Source organism: Lagenorhynchus albirostris, chromosome 1 (genome assembly GCF_949774975.1).
Source record: "Lagenorhynchus albirostris chromosome 1, mLagAlb1.1, whole genome shotgun sequence".
In the NCBI taxonomy this organism is placed as follows: Eukaryota; Metazoa; Chordata; class Mammalia; order Artiodactyla; family Delphinidae; genus Lagenorhynchus; species Lagenorhynchus albirostris.
This window is the reverse complement of record NC_083095.1, coordinates 73728263-73753074: the sequence shown is the minus strand read 5'-3', so window position 1 is coordinate 73753074 and position 24812 is coordinate 73728263. Positions and strand designations below refer to the sequence as shown.

At 56.4% G+C, this 24812-nt stretch overlaps 2 protein-coding genes across 7 annotated transcripts; one reads left to right on the top strand and one right to left on the bottom strand.

Moving 5' to 3' along the window:
* Window positions 1-2476: 2476 nt before the first annotated feature.
* On the top strand, window positions 2477-9096 carry REC8 (REC8 meiotic recombination protein). 6 transcript variants are annotated; one of them, XM_060144721.1, is made up of 19 exons: window positions 2482-3198; window positions 3299-3367; window positions 3485-3627; window positions 3712-3787; window positions 3880-4000; window positions 5325-5400; window positions 5759-5838; window positions 6077-6212; window positions 6295-6367; window positions 6446-6513; window positions 6679-6728; window positions 7028-7168; window positions 7476-7542; window positions 7644-7810; window positions 7991-8039; window positions 8301-8367; window positions 8460-8585; window positions 8657-8763; window positions 8875-9096. In XM_060144721.1, the coding sequence occupies exons 1-19, from the start codon at window positions 3143-3145 to the stop codon at window positions 8964-8966; spliced, it is 1764 nt and encodes a 587-aa protein (XP_060000704.1). In that variant the 5' UTR covers window positions 2482-3142; the 3' UTR covers window positions 8967-9096. The 6 variants fall into 6 exon arrangements, with proteins under 6 accessions (XP_060000686.1, XP_060000696.1, XP_060000659.1 ...); XM_060144695.1 differs by having other exon boundaries at window positions 2483-3198; window positions 6077-6170; XM_060144713.1 differs by lacking the exon at window positions 8301-8367 and having other exon boundaries at window positions 2479-3198; window positions 6077-6170.
* Window positions 9066-23979, bottom strand: IPO4 (importin 4). The gene is given in 37 exon segments (XM_060144662.1): window positions 9066-9438; window positions 9563-9632; window positions 10347-10451; window positions 10532-10664; window positions 10771-10979; window positions 11088-11213; window positions 11579-11620; window positions 11771-11964; window positions 12066-12171; window positions 12258-12315; window positions 12392-12469; window positions 12579-12694; window positions 12801-12912; window positions 13043-13163; window positions 13397-13510; window positions 13614-13727; window positions 13917-14046; window positions 14208-14316; window positions 14606-14715; window positions 14874-14927; window positions 15028-15192; window positions 15449-15532; window positions 15619-15720; window positions 15826-15891; window positions 16142-16321; window positions 16410-16539; window positions 16973-17014; window positions 17091-17170; window positions 17299-17385; window positions 17466-17566; window positions 17569-17678; window positions 17680-17823; window positions 19130-19403; window positions 20683-20868; window positions 21169-21790; window positions 23164-23528; window positions 23831-23979. Coding segments are annotated over 36 exon segments (4953 nt in total). The 5' UTR covers window positions 23512-23528; window positions 23831-23979; the 3' UTR covers window positions 9066-9307.
* Between the last annotated feature and the right edge of the window lie 833 nt (window positions 23980-24812).

Here is a 24812-nt window from a genome sequence, read left to right as displayed (position 1 = left end):
TATTACAAGATATTGAATATAGCTCCTTGTGCTATACAGTATGTCCTTATTGGTTATTTTATATATAGTGGTGTGTATGTTAACCCCATATTCCTAATTTATCCCTCCCTCCCCTTTCCCCTTTGGTAACCGTAAGTTTTTTTCCTATGTTTGTGAGTCTGTTCCTGTTTTGTAAATAAGTTCATTTGTGTTCTTTTTTAGGTTCTACATATAAGTGATATCATATAATATTTGTCTTTCTCGGTCTGACTTCACTTAGTATGATAATCTCTAGGTCCATCCATGTTGCTGCAAAAGGATTATTTTGTTCTTTTTTATGGCTGAGTAGTATTGTATTGTATATATGTACCACATCTTTTTTATCCATTCATCTGTTGATGGACACTTAGGTTGCTTCCACATCTTGCCTGTTGCAAATAATGCTGCTATGAACATTGGGGTGCACATGTCTTTTCAAATTAGAGTTTTCGTCTTTTCCAGATATATGCCCAGGAGCAGGATTGCTGGATCATAGGTAGCTCTATTTTTAGTTAGTTTTTTTTTTTTAATTTATTTATTTTTGGCTGCGTTGGGTCTTCCATGCTGCGCGCGGGCTTTCTCTAGTTGTGGTGAGTGGGGGCTACTCTTCGTTGTGGTGTGCGGGCTTCTCATTGCGGTGGCTTCTCTTGTTGCAGAGCACGGGCTCTAGGCGCACGGGCTTCAGTAGTTGTGGCACCCAGGCTCAGTAGTTGTGGCTCACGGGCTCTAGAGTGCAAGCTCAGTAGTTGTGGCGCACAACTTAGTTGTTCTGCGGCATGTGGCTTAGTTGTTCTGAGGCATGTGGGATCTTCCTGGACCAGGGATCAAACCTGTGTCCCCTGCATTGGCAGGCGGATTCTTAACCACTGAGCCAGCAGGGAAGTCCCTATTTTTAGTTTTTTAAGGAACCTCCATACTTTTTTCCATTATGGCTATGCCAATTTACATTCCCACCAACAGTGTAGGAGGGTTCCCTTTGCTCTACACCCTCTCCAGCATTTATTGTTTGTAGACTTTTTAATCATGGCCATTCTGATTGAAGTGAGGTGATACCTTATTGTATTAATAGTTTGGGGAGACTTCCCTGGTGATCAGTGGGTAGGACTCCATGCTCCCAATGCAGGGAGCCCGGGTTCGATCCCTGGTCAGGGAACTAGATCCCACATGCATGCCCCAACTAAGAGTCCGCATGCCACAACTAAGAAGTCTGCATGCCTCAACTAAGAAGTCTGCATGCTGCAACTAAGAGATTCTGCATGCAGCCAAAGTAAATAAATATTTTTAAATAAAGTAAAATAAATAGTTTTGACTTGCATTTCTCTAATAATCAGCGATGTTGAGCATCTTTTCATGTGCCTGTGAGAGCCATCAGTATGTCTTCTGTGGAGAAACGACTATTTAGGTCTTCTGCCCATTTTTTGATTGGGTTTTTTGTTTTTTTTGATATTGCGTTGTATGTGCCGTTTGTATATTTTGGAAATTAAGCCTGTGCCGGTCACATCGTTTGCAAATATTTTCTCCCATTCGGTAGGTTTTTTCCTTTTGTTTATGGTTTCCTTTGCTGTGCAAAAGCTTCTAAGTTTGATTAGGTCCCATTTGTTAATTTTTGGCTTTATTTCTTTTGCCTTGGGAGATGGATCTAAGAAAATATCGCTGCAGTCTATGTCTGAGAATGTTTTGCCTAGTTCTCTTCCAGGAGTTTTATGGTGTCATGTCTTATTTAAGTCTTTAAGCCATTTTGAATTTATTTTTGTGTATGGTGTGAAGAGTTGAGTCTTAATAAAGAGGCAGAAGCATGCCCTGGAGTCAAGACTGGGAAGGATATGCTAGGCCAAAGAAATGGCTGTGCGAAGGCAGGAGGCATGGGGAATGGGATATTTGTAACTACAACCATACAACTTATATTACACAAAGAATTTTTGAGACAAAACAGCTTTTGTACGCCGAGAAGTATGCCCTGCATCCAGCAAAACTGAAGTCTCAGCCAGGAAAACATTCACAACAGCCAGGTGAGGAATGCCACAACCTAAACTGTTCAGATTTAGGAAATGACCCGGCCCGTGCCCTCGCTGCTTCCTGTGAGGTCTTTCTTCCCCAACGACCTGGGGCGGCTCCAAGGCCACCTCATACCCGTTTCTACCTCCCTAGCTCACCATAGCCCCTAGGCTGGGAACAAAGGCGGACCAACCAATTGCTACTCGGTGGGATTTGGGGGAAAAGGCAAGGTCTAACCGCAGGTCAGGCGCCCCAAACAGAGCGTGGCGGTTGCCCTTGGCATGCTGCAACCTCCCCGGTAGTTGAAGCACCCTTGTTACCAGGCTCGCTGCAGGCGAGGCTGGGGTCTGCTCCCCGCTCATTGGTCCGCAGAGAAGCACCTCTGAGGAACCCCTGTTGCCCAGGCGAGGACGAGAGCCCATTGGTCGGGACACCTCACAATGCCCCCCCCCCGCCCCCCACCCCCCCACCCCCGCGCGTGCAGGGTTCTTCCCATTGGTTCGCTGCCTGCCTCGGGAGCCCCCTGTGGCCTCCAACCAGGCAGCCTACTTGGCGCCCTGCCGCCAGTGCCCCCAAGCTGACCCTGCTCCCCATTGGCTGCTTTGGGGGCCGCCGCCATCTAATGAGGAGGGGGGCGCAGAGTACCAGAGCACGCGCTCCCTGCGGCGGGATCTAGCCCTGCAGCCTCGGGACCGGGCAGGGGCCGAAGCTGTGCAAAGGCCGAGAGACCGGCTTCTCTACGGAGGACACCCGTTCTCCCTCCGGACCTGGTCTGGGTCGCAGCTCGGGCTTCCCGTCGCGGAGCTGTGCATCTCCAAGTCTGGAACCCAAGCCGCGAGGCTCCAGTAAGTACGAAGCACCCACGCAGCGTGCGAACCGGCTCAGGGCGCACGGAGAGAGTGTCCCTGCTCCTGTGTATCCAGTGTGCGTCTCCGTTTACTTATCCCCTTAATCGTTTATCCACCCATCGTTTATCGGTTCGTTTATTTGGCATTCTGGGTGCACTTGCTGCGCCGCTTGTCCACATCCTTCTCTCCGACGGATGTTGGGAAATCCTGTGCCCTGAAGAATTCGGACTGAGATCCGAACGGAAGAGTGGTGTAGACGAGGGTGCAACCCCGGAGCGACCATGTTCTACTATCCCAGCGTGCTTCAGCGCCACACCGGCTGCTTCGCCACCATCTGGTAAGGGAGGGCTGAGCCAGGGTGGGCGCACCGGGAGGGGCGCCCAGGGATCCCAGCCTGAGGGCTTCTCCTCCATCCTCACTCCTCGTCCTTCTTCCAGGCTGGCGGCAACGCGCGGCACCCGGTTGGTGAAGCGTGAATACCTGAAGGTGAACGTGGTGAAGACCTGGTAAGGCCCAGAAAAGGAAAGAGGGGCCTGGGGCCATTGTGGGTTAGGGGATGGATTACGCTGGGCTGTGGGGCTGGTCTTTGGCGCAGCGGTGATCAGGGTGCATCGTTCCCCCAGCGAGGAAATCCTCAATTACGTGCTGGTACGAGTCCAGCCCCCGCTGCCAGGCCTGCCGCGGCCCCGCTTCTCCCTTTATCTCTCAGCCCAGCTCCAGATCGGCGTCATTCGGGTCTACTCTCAACAATGCCAGTACCTTGTAGGTAAGGCTAGAAGGCTCTGAGGTGGGGCAGAGCTGAGCGGTCCTCCCATGGGCTGGCACCCTATCTTGTCCTCCCTGCCCTCAGAGGACATCCAGCACATCCTGGAGCGCCTGCACCGGGCCCAGCTGCGGATCCGCATTGATATGGTGGAGACTGAACTGTGAGTGTGTCCCTGGGACTGGGACCACCCAGTCTTTGGAAGGGAACCTCCCTGCTTGGCCTCAGTCCTTGACAGCCCCCATTCTCCCTCAGACCCAGCCTGCTGCTGCCTAATCACCTGGTCAGGATGGAGGCTCTGGAAGATGCTCCAGACCCCTTTTTTGGGATGATGTCTGTGGAGCCCATACTGCCCAGTCCCTTCAAAATCCCTCAGGTAGGTCTCATTCCCCCTGGACACCTCAGACTGATGAGTTGCCAGTCTGACACTTGGGTGGGGGTGGGATGGGAGCCTGCTTCAGCTCTGCCCCACAGAAGTCATTGCAGTGCAATTGCCATGGTGGACCCATCCAGACAAGTCTTCTGCACTTACCTATTAAGGACCAACCTAGAGGCAGCTCTCGTCTCCACACCATTCCAAGAGCCAAGCCCGCAATCCACGCCCTCAGTGTCCCTCGGCACTGGGTTTCCCATGTCCTTGTCCATCCATTCCTAACACCCCTACAGCTTAGACAGTGTTACTTCCTTCCTTCAAAGACATCTCTAGGTCTTCCCTGGTGGCGCAGTGGTTGAGGGTCCGCCTGCCGATGCAGGGGACACAGGTTTGTGCCCCGGTCCGGGAAGATCCCACATGCCGCAGAGCGGCTGGGCCTGTGAGCCATGGCCGCTGAGCCTGCGCGTCCGGAGCCTGTGCTCCGCAGCGGGAGAGGCCACGGCAGTGAGAGGCCCACGTACAGCAAAAAAAAAAAAAAAAAAAAAAAAAAGACACCTCCAGTGGCTCCCCACTGCCAACAGAATACTAGCATTTAAGGTTCTCCATACCCTGGTCCAGAGGTAGCCATCCCTAGACATCTCTCAGCACATCTCCTGGGCATCTTTGGCTCCCAAACCCCAGCCTGGCCCCTATGCCCCAAAGATGCCACATTTACTTCTTTACTTTTGCTGTTTCCCTAGGCCATAATGGTCACCCCCCATCCTCTTACAGACATCGCTCAATTTCTACACTTTTCTATCAAGTCTTTATACGACTCCCGGCCAGAACCAAATGTTCTAGAACTCAGCACATCACTAGGGCCTTGTTTATCCTTTGTGTTGACTCTTTCTTTTTAATTTATCTTGTTTTTCAAAACAAACAGCTTTTATTGAAGTGCAGATGATTTACAGTGTTGTGCTAGTTTCAGGTGTACAGCATCCTTTGGCTGGCTCTTGCTGGGGTCGTATACAAACTCGTCTCCCCACTAGACCATATACTCCTGAAGATTGAGAATCTTTTCTGTTCCCACTGTCCCCAACACTTGACATAAGGCTGCAGTACTTCTTTCCCAGACAAATGAACACAGTCTAGATGATTGGGTGGGGGCGGGAACGGGAGGAAAGGAAACCGGATGGTGAGTGGGTTCACTGCATGCTGCTGTCAGTGCCACAGAATTAGGCATAAAGGGTTACCACTGTCCAGTCCATTGTCTGAATAAGGTTGTGAAAGTGGGGAAGCAGGGCGCTGAAGCTGAACCCTATCTTTTGTCCCCAATCCCTCCCCAAAGATTCAACACCTCCTAGAGGCTGTGACCCCAGAGAGAGTTCTTGAAGAGATCCCGCCTGAAGTTCCTATAGAGCCAGGTGAGCAGAGAGAGCATTCTCTTTGGTGAGAGGTAGAGGAACGTCTAAGAGCTGAAGAAATCACTGTCTTTGAGCTTCTTTCAGGAGCGAGGCCCTGTGAGGGGCACTGTATGTGTATAATGCCGTTACTGCTCACAAGAGTCCTATGAGATCAGAATTATTATCCCCAGTTTACAGATGAGGAAAGTGAAGCCCATAGCGGTTAAGCGATGTGTCCTGGGTCAGCTTGCCAGTGACTGGCCGGGACCTGACTAGAACCCAGGTGGACTTGATTCCAGAGTCCATGCTTTTGCCTTACCACATGGGTGGGGGGACTTGGAAAGGAACACCGGGCTGTTGTGACTTCCCTCCTCTCCAGAAAGGATTCTGGTCACTGCACCGTCCCCCGAGGCCATCACGCTCCTGGAGGTGGAGCCCATACGTATGCTAAAGATTGAGGTGAGCTGACCCCCTGCACACGGAGCCTGAGGCCCGAGTCCTGCTTCTGCTGGCCCAGCCCCCCTGCATCTGCTTCCTTCTGCCCCCAGAGTCCTGCCTTCTCCACCTCCGTTTCCCCACCACTGCCCCCAGCGCCGGAGCACCCACGGGTTTCCTCGGTCTGGCCCAGCCCTGTGGCATGTCTCTCAGACAGAAATGGAATTGAGTCCCCTCACCTTGGTTCTCCCTCTCCTGACAGGGTGAGCGGGACCTCCCAGAGATCAGCCGCCGAGACTTGGACCTGCTGATCGCAGAGGAGGAGGAAGCCATCTTGTTAGAGGAACGTCGGCTAGGCAGGTCCATGTGGCCGCGTAGGGCCCGCCCGGTGCTGGATGGTCAGGCCTCCGGCACGGGCAGTCTGGGCTGGGCAGTGTTCCCATCTCTTCTGTGTTCTGAGCCCTGATCTTCTCTTCACAGAGTACGAAGAGGAGCTCCGGGCCCCAGAAAGGGAGGTCACAATCCCCCCGCCCTCACCTCTAGCTCTTCCAGAGTAAGGGCAGGAACCCCTGGGCCAGGTAGGGGTCATTGCTGGGAGGGTATCTTCATTCTCTTGCCCATTTCCCCTCAGGGTGGAGGAGGCTGCAGAGCCACTTCCGCCGAAGCCACCAGCCTGGGAGCCTGAGGCCCTACTTCCTGGTGAGTACCTGCCATGCCAGGGTCCTTCCCGGGGGTCCCTGTACAGCTGCTGCAGACAGTGGCCCTGTATTCTAACTTGCTGAAGGGAGGACTCTAGCATCTCGCCTGGGTGGCTTTGAGGACAAAGGGTGTGGGGCAGAGCTGGGACCTTGAGTGTTTTTGCAGAGGTAACCCCCCCGCTGGAGCTGCGTCTGCCAGCCCCACCCAGCCCAGAGGTGAGTAATGCTCCTCCAAGCCGCCTCCTTTTCGCCCTCCTCTGCCAGAACTGCTCACCCACTTTCAGTTTCCCCAAGCCAAAGGCCACTGCTAGCTTCCACAGGCCTTTGAGCAAATTAGTAAAAGGTGCCCCGTCCACACCCCATTTCATCGGGATGGGCACCTCACACAGGGTGGGAGCTGCACCCTCTCCCAGGGCACCGCTAGGGATGGCAGGTTGGGGCATGTCTGCAGTCCACGAGGACCACAGGGAAAGGAGTAACGGGTAGCCTTGCTCCCACCTCCCCTCCCCCCTCAGCGGAGGAGGCCCCCAGTCTCCCCACCTCCCAGGGTCCCACCTGCCCGCCGCCGCCGCTTATTATTCTGGGACCGGGAGACCCAGATACCCCGGAAGGAATTCCTGGAACAAATGCAAACCAGAGCCCACTGCCGGGAGTGTGTGAGTACAGCCCAGGCTCTGGAGGGATGGAGGGAAGCAGGTGCACATTGGGTCTCTTAAACTCCCGGGGTGGGGGTGGGGGGCATGAGAACAGTCCCCAAAGTGCACATGCTGGGGGTTTGCCCACATACCACTTCATTACCCCATCTAGCACATCCAAGGGCATCAGTTGAAAGTCCTTTTAGCAACGAGCAGAGAATGAGCCTGAAAGAGCTAGAAGGCCAGAGGCCCTGGAACAAGGCACTGCAGGTGGGTAAGGAGCAGTGGCTCCTTCCTAACCAGCCTTCTGGCCTTTCCTACCACACAGCCAATGGTGCAGCCTCCTGAGAGGATGATCACGAGCCCTGCAGAGCTGTTCCGAACCCCGACTCACTGTGAGGAATGGTGGGAGCTGGTGTGTGGGATCCTCTGAACCCGTCCCTCACTCCTGGTGTTCCTCACGCCTCAAACCCTCTCCCTGCTGCCCCGTTGTCAGCTGGCCGGCTACCCCAAGAACTGCTGGCTTTCTGGACCCACTGTGCCCAGCCACTCCCACTAGCACTCAGGAGAAGGCCGCCCCTGGCGCCTGAGGAAGAGGAAGCTGAGAGGGAGGCGGCAGCTGAGGAGGAAAGGAGAAAGGCTGAAACTCCAAGCGATATCGAGGTAACGGCACCCTCACTCCTTCCTGCTTTGCCTGAGCTCCAACAGCCTGCTTTTTTCTGCCCACGTGAGCCATGGGCACCAGGTCCCAGCCAGGCTGGTTCAGGGCTAGACCTGCTTCACCCCTGCCCCCGGTGCTTCTGTGATGGCTTGGGGTCTTAGTTCTCCTTCTCTCATCTCCAGGTCCTGAGGGAGGCCCTGGAGCCCAGTGTGCCCCTCATGCTGCCTTCAGGTAAGTATCTGGAAAAGGGACGGTGGAGACCACCACCCTGACCACTGTCCCAGGAAACTGGTGCTCCAACTGCTGACAGTTCTCGTCAGCGCACTTAACATAAGGAAGCACAGACTGAGTCTCTTCAGTCCCCTCCCCCCACCCCCTGGGTACTTTTAACAAGTCACTGCCAGCTCTGGCACCCAGGTGGACCAGGTGGCCCCCAAATCCCAACTGCTCAGATGCGAACAAACCCACTCAGGACCTTCCCCTCCCCGACAGAGATCTCCCTAGAAGCGGCTGAGGAGGAGAAGACCCGCATCAGCCTCGTGCCCCCGGAAGAACGGTGGTAAGCGGCAGCCCCAGCTAGGGTGGCTGTACCCCTCGTCACTGTCACCGCTGCCACCTTCCCCGCTCCACCCAACTCCCGTGTTCTCCTAGGGTCTGGGCTGAGGAGCCAGAAGCCCCTGCATTGCCCGTGGTGCCTGAGCTCCCTGAGGTGCCTGTGGAGATGCCTGTGGAGCTGCCCCCAGAGCCTGAGCCGCTCTCACTGGAGGCTGTGCACAGGTACCAGGAAGGGCATGCCTCCGTGGGTGGCCTGGGCTGCAGCCTCAGCTCACAGTTCTTGACCCCCACAGGGCAGTGGCACGGGAGCTGCAGGCCAAGAGGGAACCTGACTTCAGCAGCCTGGTGCCACCTCTCAGTCCCCGTAAGGTGGCCGCCCGGGTCTTCTACCTGCTCCTGGGTGAGCGAGGAATGTGTGTGCCTGTGTGGGGGGTGGGGAGTGGACACACAGGCCAGCGGCTGCTGTAGGGACCCTCTCCTCTGACCAGCCCTCTCCTCCCCTCTTGACCAGTGCTTGCTGCACAGCAGATCCTTTGTGTGAAACAAGAGGAGCCATATGGGCGCCTCCTGATCCAGCCAGGGCCCCGATTCCACTGCGGTTAGAGCCAATTTACAAAGCTGCCAGGGAACCAGCTATGGTAAACGGTGTCCTGCCTCACTTCTGAACACGGGTCTCTATCCTTCCTGCTCCCAGCGCTACTGTTCAAGAAGAAAATAAACTGCCTTTATTACAGGATGGTGTCATGACTCCGTTTGTATTGTCCCAGCACGACAGACCCAGCCCTAGCAGACAGCCCGGTAAGACGGCAAGTAGGGCTGAGACTCCAAGTGGGTATGAGGCCCAGGCCCAGAATCTTTGGTAAGGCGTGAGCTGCAACTGGGCAGAGAGCTGGTCTCAGGCGTGGGCAGGCTCTGTTCTCTCTGGCCCAGCTGCAGCCCGCAGTCTAGGTGAGGCCCAGGATGGCCTGGAGCTCCTGGGCCTTGTTGCCAGGCAGGGAGCCCAGTGCTGAACGGAAGCTGTCAGCGTGCTGTTTGGCCAAGAACGTGAGCAGCAGCAGCAGCGACGCCTTGGTGTCTGGGTGGAGAGTGAAGAGGGAGGAGTCTGGGGAGGGCTGGCCCCCACCCCTAGCTGCCCCAGGCCCCCTGAGCCCTGCTGCTCCCCACCTCCCCCCAGCCCTGCCCACAACTGCCACCGTCACCTGGTGGGACCTTGTTCTCGGCCAGGATGAGGCTGCAAATGCGCAGGAGCTCTGGAGCCACATCTACAACCTGTGGGGACAGAAGGGCTGACTTGGGCAGAAGCACCCCTGGGCCCCAGCACTGGGGTGGGTGGTAGGAGCCCCGAAGAGGCAGTCTCCCACCTGGGCTGTTAATCAGCATTGCTCAAACAACCGTGAACCATGAGAAGAACCCTGAAACAGGGTGGTAGCAATGTGTTCTGTTTGTTTGATTTTCGGAGAGCATGAGACTGTGACCAAAAGTATCTGAAATCACGGCCTAAAGACCAAAAGAAGCCCAGACACTCAGGAGCTCCACCCACAGAGTAGTCTGCGAAGATGCAAGACAAAGGTGATGGACACAAGAGCACTGGGACAAGCGTTCCCAAAGCTAGCCACTTGCTGCAGACAAATCTCATTCAGAAAGCAGAGCTGCTCTGACTGGAAAGGATGGTGGGGTGGCCCAAAGGGCCCGGGCTCCATGGAGCACAGTCTCAAAGAGCCTGCTCTAGGAAATCAGCCTAGGAAAGCTGCGACTTCTGGCTCAGACCAGAGGGTGGAAATGAAACCTCCCTGAGGAAAAATGCTACGCGGTGAGAGGCCTTGGCTGCCCCCCTTAAAGGGGGGGGGCCCTTAAAGGCCTTGGCTGCCAATCCTTGCACAGCAACAGGAAAGCCGAGAAGAGCAGCTTAAACTGATGCCAACCCTGCCTGTCAATGAGACTGGAGCATCAAGCCCCCTCTAAGGGCCCCAGCATCGCGGTTACCTGGTCTGGGCTGCTCTGGTACAGGAAGCTGAAGAGGTGCCCTAAGGTGACCCACTCCTCCAAATCCTCCTTCAGTGGCAGGGCGTGCAGCAGGGCAGCCAGCACCTGGACACACAGAAGACTCTGGCCTCCTGCCCTGCACCCTCCTCAGCTCCCTGGCCCTGCCTGACGCCCCTACCCCTCACCTGGGGCTCTGGTTTCCTCGTGGGACTGGCCATCAGCAGGCGGGCGAGTGCCCCACAGATGTTGTCATGGACACGATCATGGCGCTCCCTCGCCAGGAGGGGCAGCAGGAGCCCCAGCAGCTTGGGGAAGTGTCTGGTCCACAGTCAAGGAACAGGCACACGGGGAGACTGCGCCCATCCTGAACCCCAGGGACACCCTCCCAACCCCATCTGGGCCCCCTCCTGCAAGCCGAGGATACTCCTGGGCAGGGCGACCCCCGTGCTCCGCCAGCACGCCCAGCCCAAAGACGGCATTGCTCCGCACCTCGGGGTCCGCCTCCCGGGCAGTGCTCAACAGCACGGGGAGCAGCCGGGACACAAACTGGGCCGAGGCGGCACCCAGGCCCTGAATGGACTCTGCCAGCGTCCCCACCGCAAAGGACTTCTCTGCCACTGTGCAGCCCTGTTTCTGGTGGGGTGAGGAGTGCGAGTCAGCCTGGGACTGGGACCAAGTGGGGAACTGAGCACAGGGGGCACAGGCGGAACGGGGCTCGAAGCCAGAGGACAGAGCACTCACCGTCTTGCACAGCAATAATGGCAGGAAGCCGGCAAAGAAGGGGGCAAAGGCATCTCCCCCGGCCGCAGCGGCCAGGGCGGGGATGGCCTCGCCAGCATGCTCCAGCAACATGGCGTCGTATTCAGCCTGCAGGGCCAGGTCAGAGACTGGGGGCACCTCCCACCGCACTCCTCCACGGCTGCAGGTGGTCTCCCTGAGGGCTGCCCTTGGTTGACGGGACTGGCCCCTTCCAGGCTGGGTTTGTTTGCAGCCCAGCTTTCCCTCCTGGTCCTCCTACTCCCACTATCAATCCAAGCCTGCCCCGAATCCCCACCCCCAGGAAGCCTTCCTTGAACACCCACTGCCTTAGCGGGAGTTGGGTTGGTTGTTCCGAGCCACTACCAATCTTTTAGCAAGCCCCGTACCCCCAGGCCAAGCCAAGCACACTGTCCACCCCGCCCTGTGGAGACCAACTGGGCTGCCTGGTCCCAGTTTGCACCCGTAGCTCTTACCTGGTCCTCATCCTCCTCCTGGTCGGCGTCCTGACAAGCTGTCTGCAGGAAGAGGGCGCTCAGCTCAGTCTGGGCTCTCCTGCCCCTTCTCCCTTCCGTGGGTGGAAGGAGGGGAAGCTGGACTGGTAGCCTCCGGCTAGCCCCACCCAAGGCTGGGCCACCTCCTCACCCTGCAGCCCGCCGGCCCCTCACCTTCCTCTGCAGCACACCCTTGAGCGCGTGGCAGATCTCAGCAAGCCGCCCAGGGGGCTGCAACGCCAAGCTCCCAGAGCCACGCAACACCGCCGTCAGGGCCGCCAGCACGGCCATCACCACCTGGCGCTCCCGCTCCCCGTTTACTGCCCGCACGTAGGATGGCACCACCCGGGCCAGGGCGGCCTGCAGAGCTGGGGACACGATTGGCTGCAGCCTTGGTCAGCCCCTGCGCCCTCCCCACCCACCCCCTGCTTCCAGAGGCCCCAGCCGGGCGCCGGCCTCGCCTTCTCACCAGCAGTGTTGGGTTCCGAGGGGCAGCTCTGACAGGCTTTGTGCAGCGCACAGCAAAACTGACCCAGGGCCTCATGGGCTGCCTTCCGCACGCTCAGGTGAGGGCACTGCGGCACGAGGAGGGGCAGGACGTGTGTGCTGCATGCAGGGCCATCACAGCTCCTAGCCCCCAGACCCCACCCGCCCCACTCACCTCCAGCAGTGTGAACACTTCTTCAAAGACAGTCTCCATGTAGGGAAGGAAGGCCACACTGTGGACAGACACACCGCCATGGGGAAGGGGCTCCCAGGAGAGGTTCCCTGTGCCGAGGAGAGGCCGATGCTCACCTGGCATTCACAGAGATCTCCCCCAGTGCAGCACAGGCGTCTTCCTTCTCATCGAAAAAGGCGTTTTCCACGCTGTACCTAGAGTAAGATGGGGAGGCAGCAGCAATCAGGCGCCAGTAGAAGCAGAGCTGGCCCTGGGCCCTTGTCCAAGCCAGGATCCCCCAGACCAGAACGGCAGCCTCCGCACCCTGAGACCTCTGAGTCCTCCTCCTCTTCTGAGTCCTCCTCCACAAACTCCTCCTCTTCCTCCCCGCCGTGCTCGTCGTCAAACAGAAGGAAGGTGCTGCTTCCAGTGTACTGAGGCTGGAATGGGGAGGCACAGCAGGGACTTTGGCTCAGCTGGGCCCAGGAGAGATCCCATCCCAGGCCTGGCCGTCCCCACCTGGCCCAGCCCACCCTGTCTGCTCACCACAATGCCCTGGGTGGAACGCAATGACAACAGCATGAGTGTGGTGATTCGTGGCAGGTGGGGAGCGAGGCTCTCACCCATCAGCCCCGATAAGGCTGCAAACAGGCTGTACCTGGCGGAGACAGACGGAAGCTGTATAGTCCTACCTGCTGTAGCCAGACAGGATGGGGGAGCCCGGGGAACCCAGGGTCCAGAACAAGAGGACTGGGGTCTGGGTGGGGTCGGGGTGAGGGCTCACTCACGTGCAGCGCCGCAAGTCAGGGTCGTCTACCTGGTCACACAAGCCCAGCCCCAGCTGGCAGCATTCCTCAGCCAGGGGCCTCATGGGCTCCCCTACTGCTCGCACCAGTACCCCAAGTGTCTCTGCAGAGGCAAGGGCTCGGTTAGCACCAGGATGAGGCACTAGGCCAGAGGTGTGCAGGGCCAAGGCCTGAGGGACCAGAGATAGCTGGGCGGGGGGGTGGGGGGGATCCAGAAATCCCTTCTACTCCTGGGTAAGGTGCGAGCGCAGCTGCCCCAGGGCGATCTCGTGAACGACAGGTGAGCATCTGCCCTTCCCCAGCACTGGAAAGCCGGCCTAGGAGTGCCTCACTCACCCAGGCTCTGGATCCGCACAGGCTGAAGGTTCTCATGGCCTGTCAACAGGAATTCCCGCAGGTGCTCCATGATGGTGGGGAAGTAGGGCAGTATGGAGGCCTGGGCAGCCGTGGCTACGGCACGGAAGGGCAGAATCAGAGCTGGAGAGTGAGCAGGGACCACCTGCCGCAGGCACCCGGAGTGAACCCATGCTCCCACCTCCTGCCTCCGACTCACCAATGGCCCCCAGGGCGCTCACAGCCAGCTCCTTGGCCCGGGAGCTGCTGGGGTTTCTCAGAGGCTGCAACATATACTCCATGAGCTCCGTAAGGTAGTGCTGCACTTCAGGCCCTGTGGGAAAGGGCACCCCTCTACCAACCAACCCAGGTCTCCTACCTGCCTCCAGGCCGACCCTCCCTGTGGCCCTGCCACATCCCTCTCCCCACCACGGGCAGTGGTTCGGGGAGCTGCACCTCCTGCCCCCTTCAGCCAAAGCGACAGCCCCATCCCCTCCCTCACACCCGCAAAGGGCATCGCCACCTAGGTTCTCCACGAAGTTCTCCAGGGCATAGCAGGCCTTGGCTAGGTGACGTGTGCACCCAGGAGGCACGGACTTCAGGTAGGCGAGGAGCAGTGGCATCACCTCCCCGGAATAGCTGCGAATGTGGGGCTGGGGGAAGGAGAAAGACGGCCTGAGTCAGCTCAACTGCAAGGCACGCACCTAAGTACTGATGGCAGCAGGGATGCCTGAGGGATGGGGCTGAGGGGAAGCTGGTCTCTGGGACAGGTGGGGACTCTGAAACAGTGGCTGCCCACATCGGCCTTGCTGACCTGTAGGTTCTCTGAGAACTGGCCCAGGGCAAAGAGCGCAGCATTGCGCACAACCTGTGACGGATCCTCCAGGCTCCTGCACACGATCTGTAGCAGTGGGGACAGCAGTCTGGATGGGGCGGGACAAGAGGGTGGAGTCTGAGGGGCAGGACCTGAGATCCCTGGGCTGAGCCATTCTGCTGTTTCCCCTGGGAAAACCAAGGCTTTTTGTCACTAGATGGTGAGCACCACCCGCTGACCCTGACAGCTGGGGTATCTTCCAAACCAGAACACTTGAATGTGGGAGCAGACACTATTGATGACTAGGCTCAAAGGACAAGTAGAGACCACGACTGCCGTGGGCAGTGTGGTCCTCCTCCCCATGGCCCACCCTAACTCCGAGACAGGGGAACAAATACCTCTGCCTGATGTGGTCCCCGGCTCCATCAGAGAGCACTGCCAGCACGAGGAGCCCAGCCTTGCGCTGGTATGGGCTCTGGCTCCGCAAAGCCTCTTCCAGCATGGGCATCTAGGGGAGCAGATGGCACTCTCCTGAAACCCCAGCACGAGCCTGCCTGTTCCTGCGGCAATAGGCCTTCCACACCTACCAGGGCCCAAACATCCTCAAGCTCGGGAGACTAGGCAAACCCAGGGGTAGGAGCACTGCAAGGACAAAGCCACACTTACCAGCAGGGGACAGAGCTTCTCAGGGGGCAAATAGAGTGCCAGCATGTCCACGACCTGGAAAAGGACAGGTAGACTTTGCTGGACTCCATCTCTGCCCCCCAACCTCCCCCAACGACCTAACACCCCTGCCCCCGGCCCCTGTCCCACATCCCACCTGAATGGCAAAGTGCTTGGGCGTCTCCCCCACCAGTCCAACATCCAGCTCTTCCTCCTCTGAATCCTGATCCTCAGGATCCAGCTGACCCAGGGTGGGCTCGGCAGCCATGATAGGAAAAAGGGTGTGCAGCAAGGGTGGTAGGAGGCGATTCTTCAGTAACGCCTTAAAAGGGAGAATGGAACGGTGTCCCTGAGAATCTGTTCCCAAGACGGACTCACATTAGAAATTCCAGCCTTCCAGGCCACAGGGGGTCCAGGAGGAGATTCCCCATCTCCCAGCCAAGAGCTGGGCTGAGTCCAGACCCAGCCTGGAACATCTTAGCTATGGTACTTTACATAACCACAGATAGACAGAAAGCTCCAAGAGTGAGATGGAGAAGAAGATGGAGATGGGGTGATGTGTGTCAGAAGGCACTCACCTTGCTCTTGACTTTGACCAAGAAAGTGAGACAGCAGAGAATACGCACACGTATTGCATCACCTAGGGCCACGTTTCTAGCCACCTGCCCAGAGACCAACTCAAATCAGAAACGGGCAAGGAAACTCCCAGCAGAACAAGCAGCAGGGACAGTGCCGACCCCAGGCTCACCTCCAGGCAGAATGTGAGGACCTCTGAGAGGTGGGAGGTGATGATGGGCAAGTCTGACTCCAGCAATTCATCCAGGGCCTCCAAGGCCTCACAGGCCTTTGCCTGCCAGACAGAGAAGTCTCGGGGTTACTATGCTCTTCTTCAGTGGACCAGGCTGAATGCTCCTGCACCCTCCTTCCAACAGAGCCCCTACCCGAATGTCCTCACCTCGTCTACAGGGATCAGAGTCTGCACAGCCACGATGAGCTTGGGCACCAACATTCGCACGAGAGGCTGGAGGACACAAGATGAGCTAAATCACAGAAAGCACGATGTAGCCTTATCTCCAGCCCCAGAAGCTAGCAGCTTCCTCGAAGCCCGCACATAGGAGGAGCCTAGGCACAGCCACCCACAGGATCCCCTCTCAACTGTTAGGCAGGACAAAAAGCAGAGAAAAAATCTTAAGTAGCTCTGCATCCCGCAAGAGTGAGGAAACGAAAGCCCGAGGGTAGGGGACCAGGGAAGGTGAAGGCCCACATCTCACCACATCATCAGTGCCAAGGTAAGGGGTCATGGTGGTCAGAGTGCGCAGGGAATAGAAGAGGAGCCCAGGAGAGCCCACATCACCAAGGGTCTCATTCAGAAGCCGAAGAAGCTCCCGGTGGTGGGGTCGGAAGGCCTCAGGCCGGGAGGTCACCACCACACTTAGCAGCAAAAGCCCCATCTGCCCAGGAAGAGGGGTTGAGAGGGAAAAGCTTACATGGTCTATCCAGCCTCTGGGTCCCTTCCTCCCACCAACCATGTGATAGTACCTCTCTCTCGGGGACGTGGAGGCTGCGGATACTGTGCTGAAGAAGCTGCATGAGCTGAGGCCAGGCCTCCAGACCTTCTTTTCGAAAAACGGTAGCTGAGAGCTGGGCCAGGCTAAGACTCACAGAATGCCTGCAAACAGGAGAGATTCCCCACCCCTAATCACCCTCCAGTACCCTTCCCTGTACGCGATGGCCCTGCCTCCACGGAGTGGCCAGGAGAGAAACCTCCAGGTGTGCGCACAGGGCCTCTGCCAAGTTGGGACACAGAAAACGTCTCAGAGGGACACTAGCAGCACAGTAGGCGTGCAGTCTGGTGAGGGTGACCTCACTCATGCTGAACTTCAGTTCTGTTCTTCCGACTCGGCTTTGGCAGACCATCACAGCCGGCGCTCAAGAACTTTCGTCTTTAATACAGCTTGAGAGTCGTTCCTCCACCCCTGGTCTAAAACCTAAGTCCCTGCCCCCCAAAAGCCAGCCTGGAGCTGAAAAAGAAGGCAGAAACCCTGAGAAGCTCTCAGCCTAGAATCAGTTAGGGCCCTGAGAGGACGCAGATAGGTACTTACTCTGTCTCTCTCTGAAGGACCGTCAGGATCAGAGACTTGATGCTAGAACACAGGTGGCAAGTATTTGGCACCCAAGAACCGCCTCAGCCCGGCCCGCCCCACCCCTGGCCCAACCCACCTCTCCCGTTGCTCGGCCGCCAGCCGTCGCCAGCCGGTGCTCAGTCGTCTGCGGGTCAGTACGGCCGCGAACTGGCGGATCTGGGACGAGGAAGCAGGCACGTGAGGGCCCGGGCAGGAAGGTGCTGACCGGGTCGCCGAGGGCAGGAGCTGGGGCTTGACATGTGGCGTACTATAGGAAACTCCGCAGGAAGCGGCAGGAACCTTACCTGAGGGTCGCCCGCTGAGGCCAGCAGTTCGCAGAGCGCGGGCAGGGAGGCGGGGTCCCTAAGAGCGGTCTGGAGTTGCTCGGTGGCCTGGGGAGAGCCTGGGGTCAGAGTTGGGCCGTTCCCGCAACGCCTCCGCTGGCCCTGGCCCGGTCCCACCGGCCCCATACCCGGCGGATGCGCTCGGTGTCCGGCAGCAGCAGCTCCCGGAGGATCTGTTCCAGGCCGACGGGCTCCATGGCAGCAGGGGAGCCGCCGCTGCTGGGCCGGAGGTGGGGGAGGGGCAGCACGTGGAGGCCCCGAAACCCGCTTCCGGCGGAAAGGGCGTTGCTCCGCGCCCCTCCCGTCACCAGGGTGATTCAACTCGCTTCGCGCAGAGCTCGGGCTCCGCCACTTCCGTTGGGCGGAGCGCCGGCTGAGCCGCGGAAACAGGGCCCTGGTAATGAAGGTTCCGCTAGCCGACAGTTCCTCAGCTCCGTGAAGAATTCGAGTTCCGAGTTCCGTGCATTTCGCGGCCGACCCGCCTTCCTAGGGGACAGTGCCCTTAACGGCAGGGCACGAGTTCCTATATCCAGACCAAACCCTCCAACTACAGGACCCTTTTTCTTAATAAATTTTATTTTGGTATTGTAAAAAGAAAAATCAGGACCAAAAAAGGCAACTTAAAAAGTTCAAATATATACTCCTTATATAATAGAGGCTTATAATTTCCGGGACCTCTCTGGAGAAGGGAGGCCCAAAGGGCAAAGGGGAAGGCAACAAAACCATCACACAACTCAGTCACTCAATCAGAAGAGATGTTGGTAAGAGATCAGTAGGGCATGAAGAAAGGGAAAGAAGAGTGATAGTTTTGCCACCCAAAACTCAGTCCATCTTGAGGTTAACATAGATATAACGGATGAACTTTAGGGAAGAAAAAAAGGAGATGGTGCCCAGCATGAGGAAGAAGACATATCCAGTGAGTAAGGAGTAGCCAAAGAACTCTACTGTCTGTACCACCCCTGACATGTTGGAGCGCCGGGCATAGTAGAAAACTGAGTAGAAGAAGATGAAGAGGCCAGTGGAGCCAACACTCAGCACAGATCGCCACCACCAGCGGTAATCCTCCCCAGACAACTGGAAGTAGGTGAGTGCGATGGAGATGCAAGCCCCCACGCTCAGCAGGATGGCGAAGACAAAGAAGAGGATGCCGTACAAAGTGTACTGCTCCCGACCCCAGACTGTGGCAAAGATGTAGTACAGCTCCACAGAGATGGCACTGTGAAGAGAAGAGACGATACACAGCATTAAAGGGCTGTGCACTGCCAGCACAGTGGCCAGGCCAAACTCCAGCCACCACCCCTCCACGTTACTGGGCCACTGTGGAAAGTGGGCCCTCTCTACTCCCTGCACTGGAGTTCCTGGCTTGATGGGGATTCTTCCACCTATGATTAGCTGCTCTCATTTCAAGAACATCTTCTTTGGTAGGTTGAGAGCAGGGATCTTGTCTGGTCTATTTTCCACTGTATTTGTCTGGCACTAAAAGGTACTCGACAAATTGGATGAGTAATCAAATGGGTTTTAAGCCCCACGTGGTGTCGCCAAAGTCAGAAACTAGGAAGACAGTGAAAGGAGCAATGTCTCTGGAGAGCTTCACAAGTGAGACACCCTCATATTTGAACTGATTCAAGCTCAGTCCTGGTTGGAGAAAGGAGGAACCATTTAGTGATCTCTTAATGGTACAGCTGAACCAGGGATTATCAGCGACAATGGGTTACGGTACAGGGTGAGTACTGAAGGGGAAAGTTAAGGTCAGGATCCTGAGAGTGATGGCCATGGAATAAAGGGAGGATACCTGAAAGGCAGGAAGCCTCCAACAGTCATGTGGACGAGAGAAGACTTGTACCAGGGCTGGGGTGGGATTTCCCGAGCTATGTTCTTGGTGCGACAAGGTGCATCAAAGGGGCTAGCGTTGTTCTTCCCGAAGATACCTCCAATGACAGTGAGGGGAAAGCCCACCAGCAGCCAAACCGTCAGAAGCAGCAGGATGGTGGTGGCTGGCAGAGCCTGTGTTGAACCATTGGCCCAATGCACGGAGTTCACCACACTCCACGTCAGGAAGAAAGGCACTGCAGGGATGGGCCCCAGAGGGAGAGTTAGCACTAGGAGCTACATCCCTGGGAGCACCCAATCAGACTGGACCTAAAGGGGTGAGGAGTGAAACATCCCGCTCCCAGGCTGACTCCACCCTTTCATGTCTTGTTGTTCTTTGTTCCTTAGCTTACCAACACTCCCTCCCCTACCCATTATCATTAAGGATCTAGGCAAGCCCGTTACATTATGATCTAAGAGTGACACAAATCCACCTGCCTCCAAGGGCCTGTCCTGCTGTGGCACTGGTGATTCCTAGTATGAGACATTCCTTTGAATTAAGGCTCTGTTTTCAGAAAGCCCTGGTTCAAATGTAAATGTGGTAGAACAGAAATCAGATACTTAACAGTTGGAAACACAAGAGGTTCAGAATGCAAACTACTACTGCCTTTGAAAGGACAAGCTGGCTTGAAAGGCTAGAGTGGGGAGGCCCACTTTCAAAATTAAAAAAGCTTGGGGGGCTTCCCTGGTGGCACAGTGGTTGAGAGTCCGCCTGCCAATGCAGGGGACACGGGTTCGTGCCCCGGTCCGGGAGGATCCCACATGCCGCGGAGCAGCTGGGCCCGTGAGCCATGGCCGCTGAGCCTGTGCGTCCGGAGCCTGTGCTCCGCAACGGGAGAGGCCACAGCAGTGAGAGGCCCGCGTACCGCAAAAAAAAAAAACAAAAAACTTGGGGATGGACTTCCCTGGTGGTCCAGTGGTTAAGACACCGCGCCTCCAATGCAGGGGGCGCAGGTTCAATCCCTGATCAGGGAAGTGGGATCCCACATGCCGTGCAGCGTGGCCAAAAAAAAAAAACTTGGGGGGAAAGAAAGGGAGTCTCAAAAGATAAATTCAAGAGTGTTATTTCAGTGTAATGGTTGAGAATACAGGCTCTAGAGTTTGACTGCCTAGGTCTGAAACCTGATTCTCTGCTTTTTAGGAGTACAATCTCAGGCAAGTTACCTAACCAGCCTGAAGTTCAATTTCCTCATCTGTAAAATGGGGACAATATTACCTACTTCATGAAGTCAGTGTGAGAATTAAATGAGATGAAGGCATGTCAAGTGCTTATCACGTTGCCTAAAACATTTCAAGGGCTTAATATTTAACTATGCAAAAAAAAAAAGAAATGCACTTTTTGTCTTTTGAATGGTTTCCTTAGTGTTTCTTTTACCTATTTTCAGTCCCTTGAAAGCCCTACTCTGACTCTATCTCAGGTTCCATGATGTGTTCTAAGTTCCTAAACTGGCCCACCACGGAAAGGGCAGTCCTCACCAGAGAAGAGACTGGTGGTGAGAATGATGTTCCACACCCAACGCTCGCCTCCAATCTGCCGGTAGAAGTGGCTGGACACATAGCCAGAGATGCAGCAAGTCAGGGCATACAACAAGATGGCTGCTGAGTTAATAGCCCCGTGACGGTGCACATTGAACATGCCCAGCAGCGCCATGACAATAATGCCTGCAGCATGGTAGTGGAAAGCCTGTGTTAGGTCTCACCTATCCCTCTTCTGGCAATTTCATAGAAATCAGCCAGCCCCCTTTCTCCCAGACCCAGGGCTTCCATCAAAACAATATCCCCCAGTTCTGTTGTCCAGAAAACCCACAACAGAATATACACATCCTTGCTAGAGCCATTCCACCCCTTAGGTCTGCCCCTCACCTTGGACAGAAGAGAAGATCTGTAGATCTTTTTCTGAACAAACTACCTACTTAGTTCTACCCCTTGAGAGAAATCCCTAATTAATTTTTATCACCTTACCAGTGCCAAGGGCCAGGAACTGGGCACCCACACCAAGCACAGCACAGAGCAGACCACGGTATGGAGGGAAGCGGAAGACATCTGTATGGATAATTTTCCAGCCATTGTCACCTTGGTCAAAGTCATCACCAGAACCTCCAGAGGTTGTCTCTTCATCCAAGTTGTACCGAGCCAGGTCATTTCGAAGCACACGCATGAGAATGACAGCCACAAAACCCACCAGTAAAAACACAAGCACCATGGAATTAATGATGGACAACCAATGGATTTCCAGTGTTCGGGGAAAGAAACCACCATCGTCACCACGGCGCCTGTCACTCCGACGCTCGACTGAAGTCTCAGACCAGCGCACACTGTAGGTGTGGGTGAGGCCTAGGAACTCATCCGGTCGTAACCCATCTAAACTGTGGGGCTTGACGTCCCGCACTGAGACATTGGCAAATATAATTCGATCTCCGTGGAATTCTAGGTGGAAGTCCAAATGGGTCCAGAGTCCTATCTTGTGGCTGTGAGGCAGGAAGCCACTCTCCTCCATGTAGCCCACAAAGCCACGGATTGGCAAGTCGTCCACCACAAATTCAAAGTAGTATAGTTCCTCAATGGCCTGGCGCAGCTGTTCCACCTAAAAAGAGCAAGTTAGGAGTCAGACAAGGCCTCCCCAGGCATTGTATTAGAGCAGGGTTTCAACTTCAGCACTAATGATATGTTTTTTTTTTAATTAATTATTTTATTTATTTATTTTTGGCTGCACTGGGTCTTCGTTGCTGTGTGCAGCCTTTCTCTAGTTGCGGAGAGCAGGGGCTACTCTTCGTTGTGGTGCGTGGGCTTCTCATTGCGGTGGCTTCTCTTGTGGAGCATGGGCTCTAGGCGCACGGGCTTCAGTAGTTGTGGCCCGTGGGCTCAGTAGTTGTGGCACACGGGCTTAGTTGCTCTGCGGCTTGTGGGATCTTCCTGGACCAGGGCTCAAACCCGTATCCCCTGCATTGGCAGGTGGATTCTCAACCATGCGCCACCAGGGCAGCCCCACTAATGACATTTTGAGCTGGAAAATGCTTTGTTGTAGGGGGCTGCCCTATGAATTGTAAGATGCTCCGTCCCTGGCTGCTTCTCACTAGATGTCAGTAGCGTTCCCCAGTAGTGACAATCAAAAATATTTTCAGAGGACATCCCTGGTGGCGCAGTGGTTAAGAATCCGCCTGCCAATGCAGGGGACACGGGTTTGAGCCCTGGTCTGGGAAGATCCCACATGCCGCGGAGCAACTAAGCCCGTGTGCCACAACTACTGAAGCCCGCGCGCCTAGAGCCCATGCTCCGCAACAAGAGAAGCCACCGCAATGAGAGGCCCGTGCACTGCAACAAAGACCCAACACAGCCAAACATAAATAAATTAGTTAATTAAAAATAAAAAGTCTTCAGACATTGCCAGATGTCTCTTGAGAGACAAAAGCCCCCTGTTGAGAACCACTGGGTAGACCCTAGTATTATGTTGGGATTCTCTGAAATGAGCAAGTATGACTCGACAGGATGAAGGCCTAGGAGGAGAGGGAGGTGTAGGAAGGTCTGCAGTAGACTAAGGAAAAGTGCCCTAAGATAGGAATTGCTGAAGAAAAAAGCATGATAGGGAAAATTAGGCAGCATGTAAAGGAGCCAATTAAAAAAGCCAAGAGGTAGTGATGGCAAAAAATGACTACATAGGTGTGATAGTTGGGACCTTATTACCTACAGAGAAGCTTCGAGTCAGGAGCCCTGGGCTCTAATGTCAACTCTGCAATCCACTATCCATGTAGTCTTGAAGAAGTTACTTCTGAGCATGTATGTTTCTTCATCAACCAAATGCAAATGATAAATACTACCCTCCCTGCCTGCCACATGAGGTTGTAGTTAGGATCAAATCAGATCATTTCCATAAAGGTGCTCTGAAAACCATAAACCTAAGACACTATTATTAGGCCCTGGGAGGGAGGGCTAAGTTCTAGTCAGTGTGGAGAGGCTGACCTGTGCGGAACTGAGCTGCATGTGGCACAGAATTCTCTTCTCCACATTCTCCCGAAAGCGGATCTCGTACAAAGACTCAGCCATCCGGTCCCCATCCAGCACTTCACCCAGGCTAAGGCTTTTGTGGCGTATCTTCTCAGGACAGCAGACTGGAAGCTGATAGTAGTGGTAAGTCTCCTGAGGGTTATGGTAAGGTCCCACTTTGTTGACATACAGAATGACGGGGTCGCCGGCCTTGTAGTGTGTCACACCTTCCACCCCTGGATCTCGACCTGTGCCCAGCAACAGCAGCAGCAGGAGTGGCAACCACCGGCAGCTCCAACTTCCAGGGTGGCCTAGGACTGTCATCCTTAAGGCAGCGGAACCTGTTTGGGGTAGTCCTGCAGTTATGGGAACCAGGGATCGAATGACTCCCCAGGTCAGGTTCTTTGAACTGAAGCCAATGGCTCCAATTCCTCCCCTTGGCCTTTCCGACCCTCCCTCAGGAGGCCACCTTCCCACCGCCACACCACACCATGTCCCTCTAGCTCGAACACTGGCCTCCACCTCTGCTATGTAGTCCTCCCAACCTGGGATCCCCCCCTCCGGCAGCCCGCCTGCCCGGGACCTCCCCGCGCGCCCCAGCCCGTTTCCATGGCAACGCCACGCGGCCCCGCACGTCCGGCACCTTCCCGCCGCAGCCCCGGGGTGCTCTCCGCGCGGGAAGGGCTGGCCGAGGCGGCGCCAGCGGCCTCTGCTGCCCTGCAGCCGCCCTCGCGCTCCTGCCGGGGGCTCCCCCAGAGCGGCGCGCTAGCAGGGGGCCTGGAGAGGACTTGACAACCGACCTCCACGGGGCTGGCCGCTGCGGTGCCTGATCGCAGTGGCTGCGGCCGCACCGCAAAATATCGCGCCCGGCTCACTTCAGTGCTTCCTTCGGGAACCTTTCTACGGCTGGAGGCCCGGCCCAGCTCTGGAGACCCCGCGAGTCTCGGGCTAGCCCGTCGCCCGGCAAGGAGCGGGGTGGGGGGCCCTCCCGGCGACCTGAGGGCAGCTCAGGACACGTCAGTCTTCCCTCTTCCGCCTTCACCCGAGGGGACCTCAGCCCGGCGGAAAGCTCCTTTCCTGGAGCTTGGAGGGGGCCACTCCCCCCAGGCCGAGGCCGCTCCAAAGCTCCCAGGTTTCTCCAGTGGGGGTTGCGGTTGAGACCTGGCTACGAGGACACAAACGCCCTTTTTGGATAAGCGTTGCCGCGGGTCCGGCCGCCTATCCCCGGGAAGGTTTGGGTTGGGCGTCCAAGAGCAGTGCCCGCTGCTCGCGCCCAGTGACTGCCCGGGACGCGGAGCCCGGGCGGCGGCTGCTCCCACACCTAGCGGAGGCCGAAGCGCTTGCCGGCTGAACCAATGGGACTCGCCACCGACTGCTGAGGCTGAGCCCCGAGAGGTGACTCAAGGTCCTCAACCCGGGCGGGGGTGAGGCTTTGGGCGTCGCTGTCGTTCGACAGCAGAGGACACAGCCCATACGAGCGTCCTAGAATCGGATCTCACCTCACTGTTGCTCTGCCATCCGTCCTGAATGGCCTCTCGCCAAAAACCAAATGCCGTAAATAAAAATATCTTACCGAGACTGTACTGGAGGCCTCCCTGACCGTATAGCGACCGTCCCGTGTCCGA

What these genes read in the sequence shown, in the direction of transcription:
- REC8 (XM_060144676.1), top strand. Translation starts at nt 3,143, where the DNA reads ATGTTCTACTATCCCAGCGTGCTTCAGCGCCACACCGGCTGCTTCGCC. An exon ending in GCCTGAGGCCCTACTTCCTG is followed by an intron (nt 6,514 to 6,678) that starts GTGAGTACCTGC and finishes GTGTTTTTGCAG; the next exon opens with AGGTAACCCCCCCGCTGGAG. An exon ending in GTTCCGAACCCCGACTCACT is followed by an intron (nt 7,543 to 7,643) that starts GTGAGGAATGGT and finishes CCCCGTTGTCAG; the next exon opens with CTGGCCGGCTACCCCAAGAA.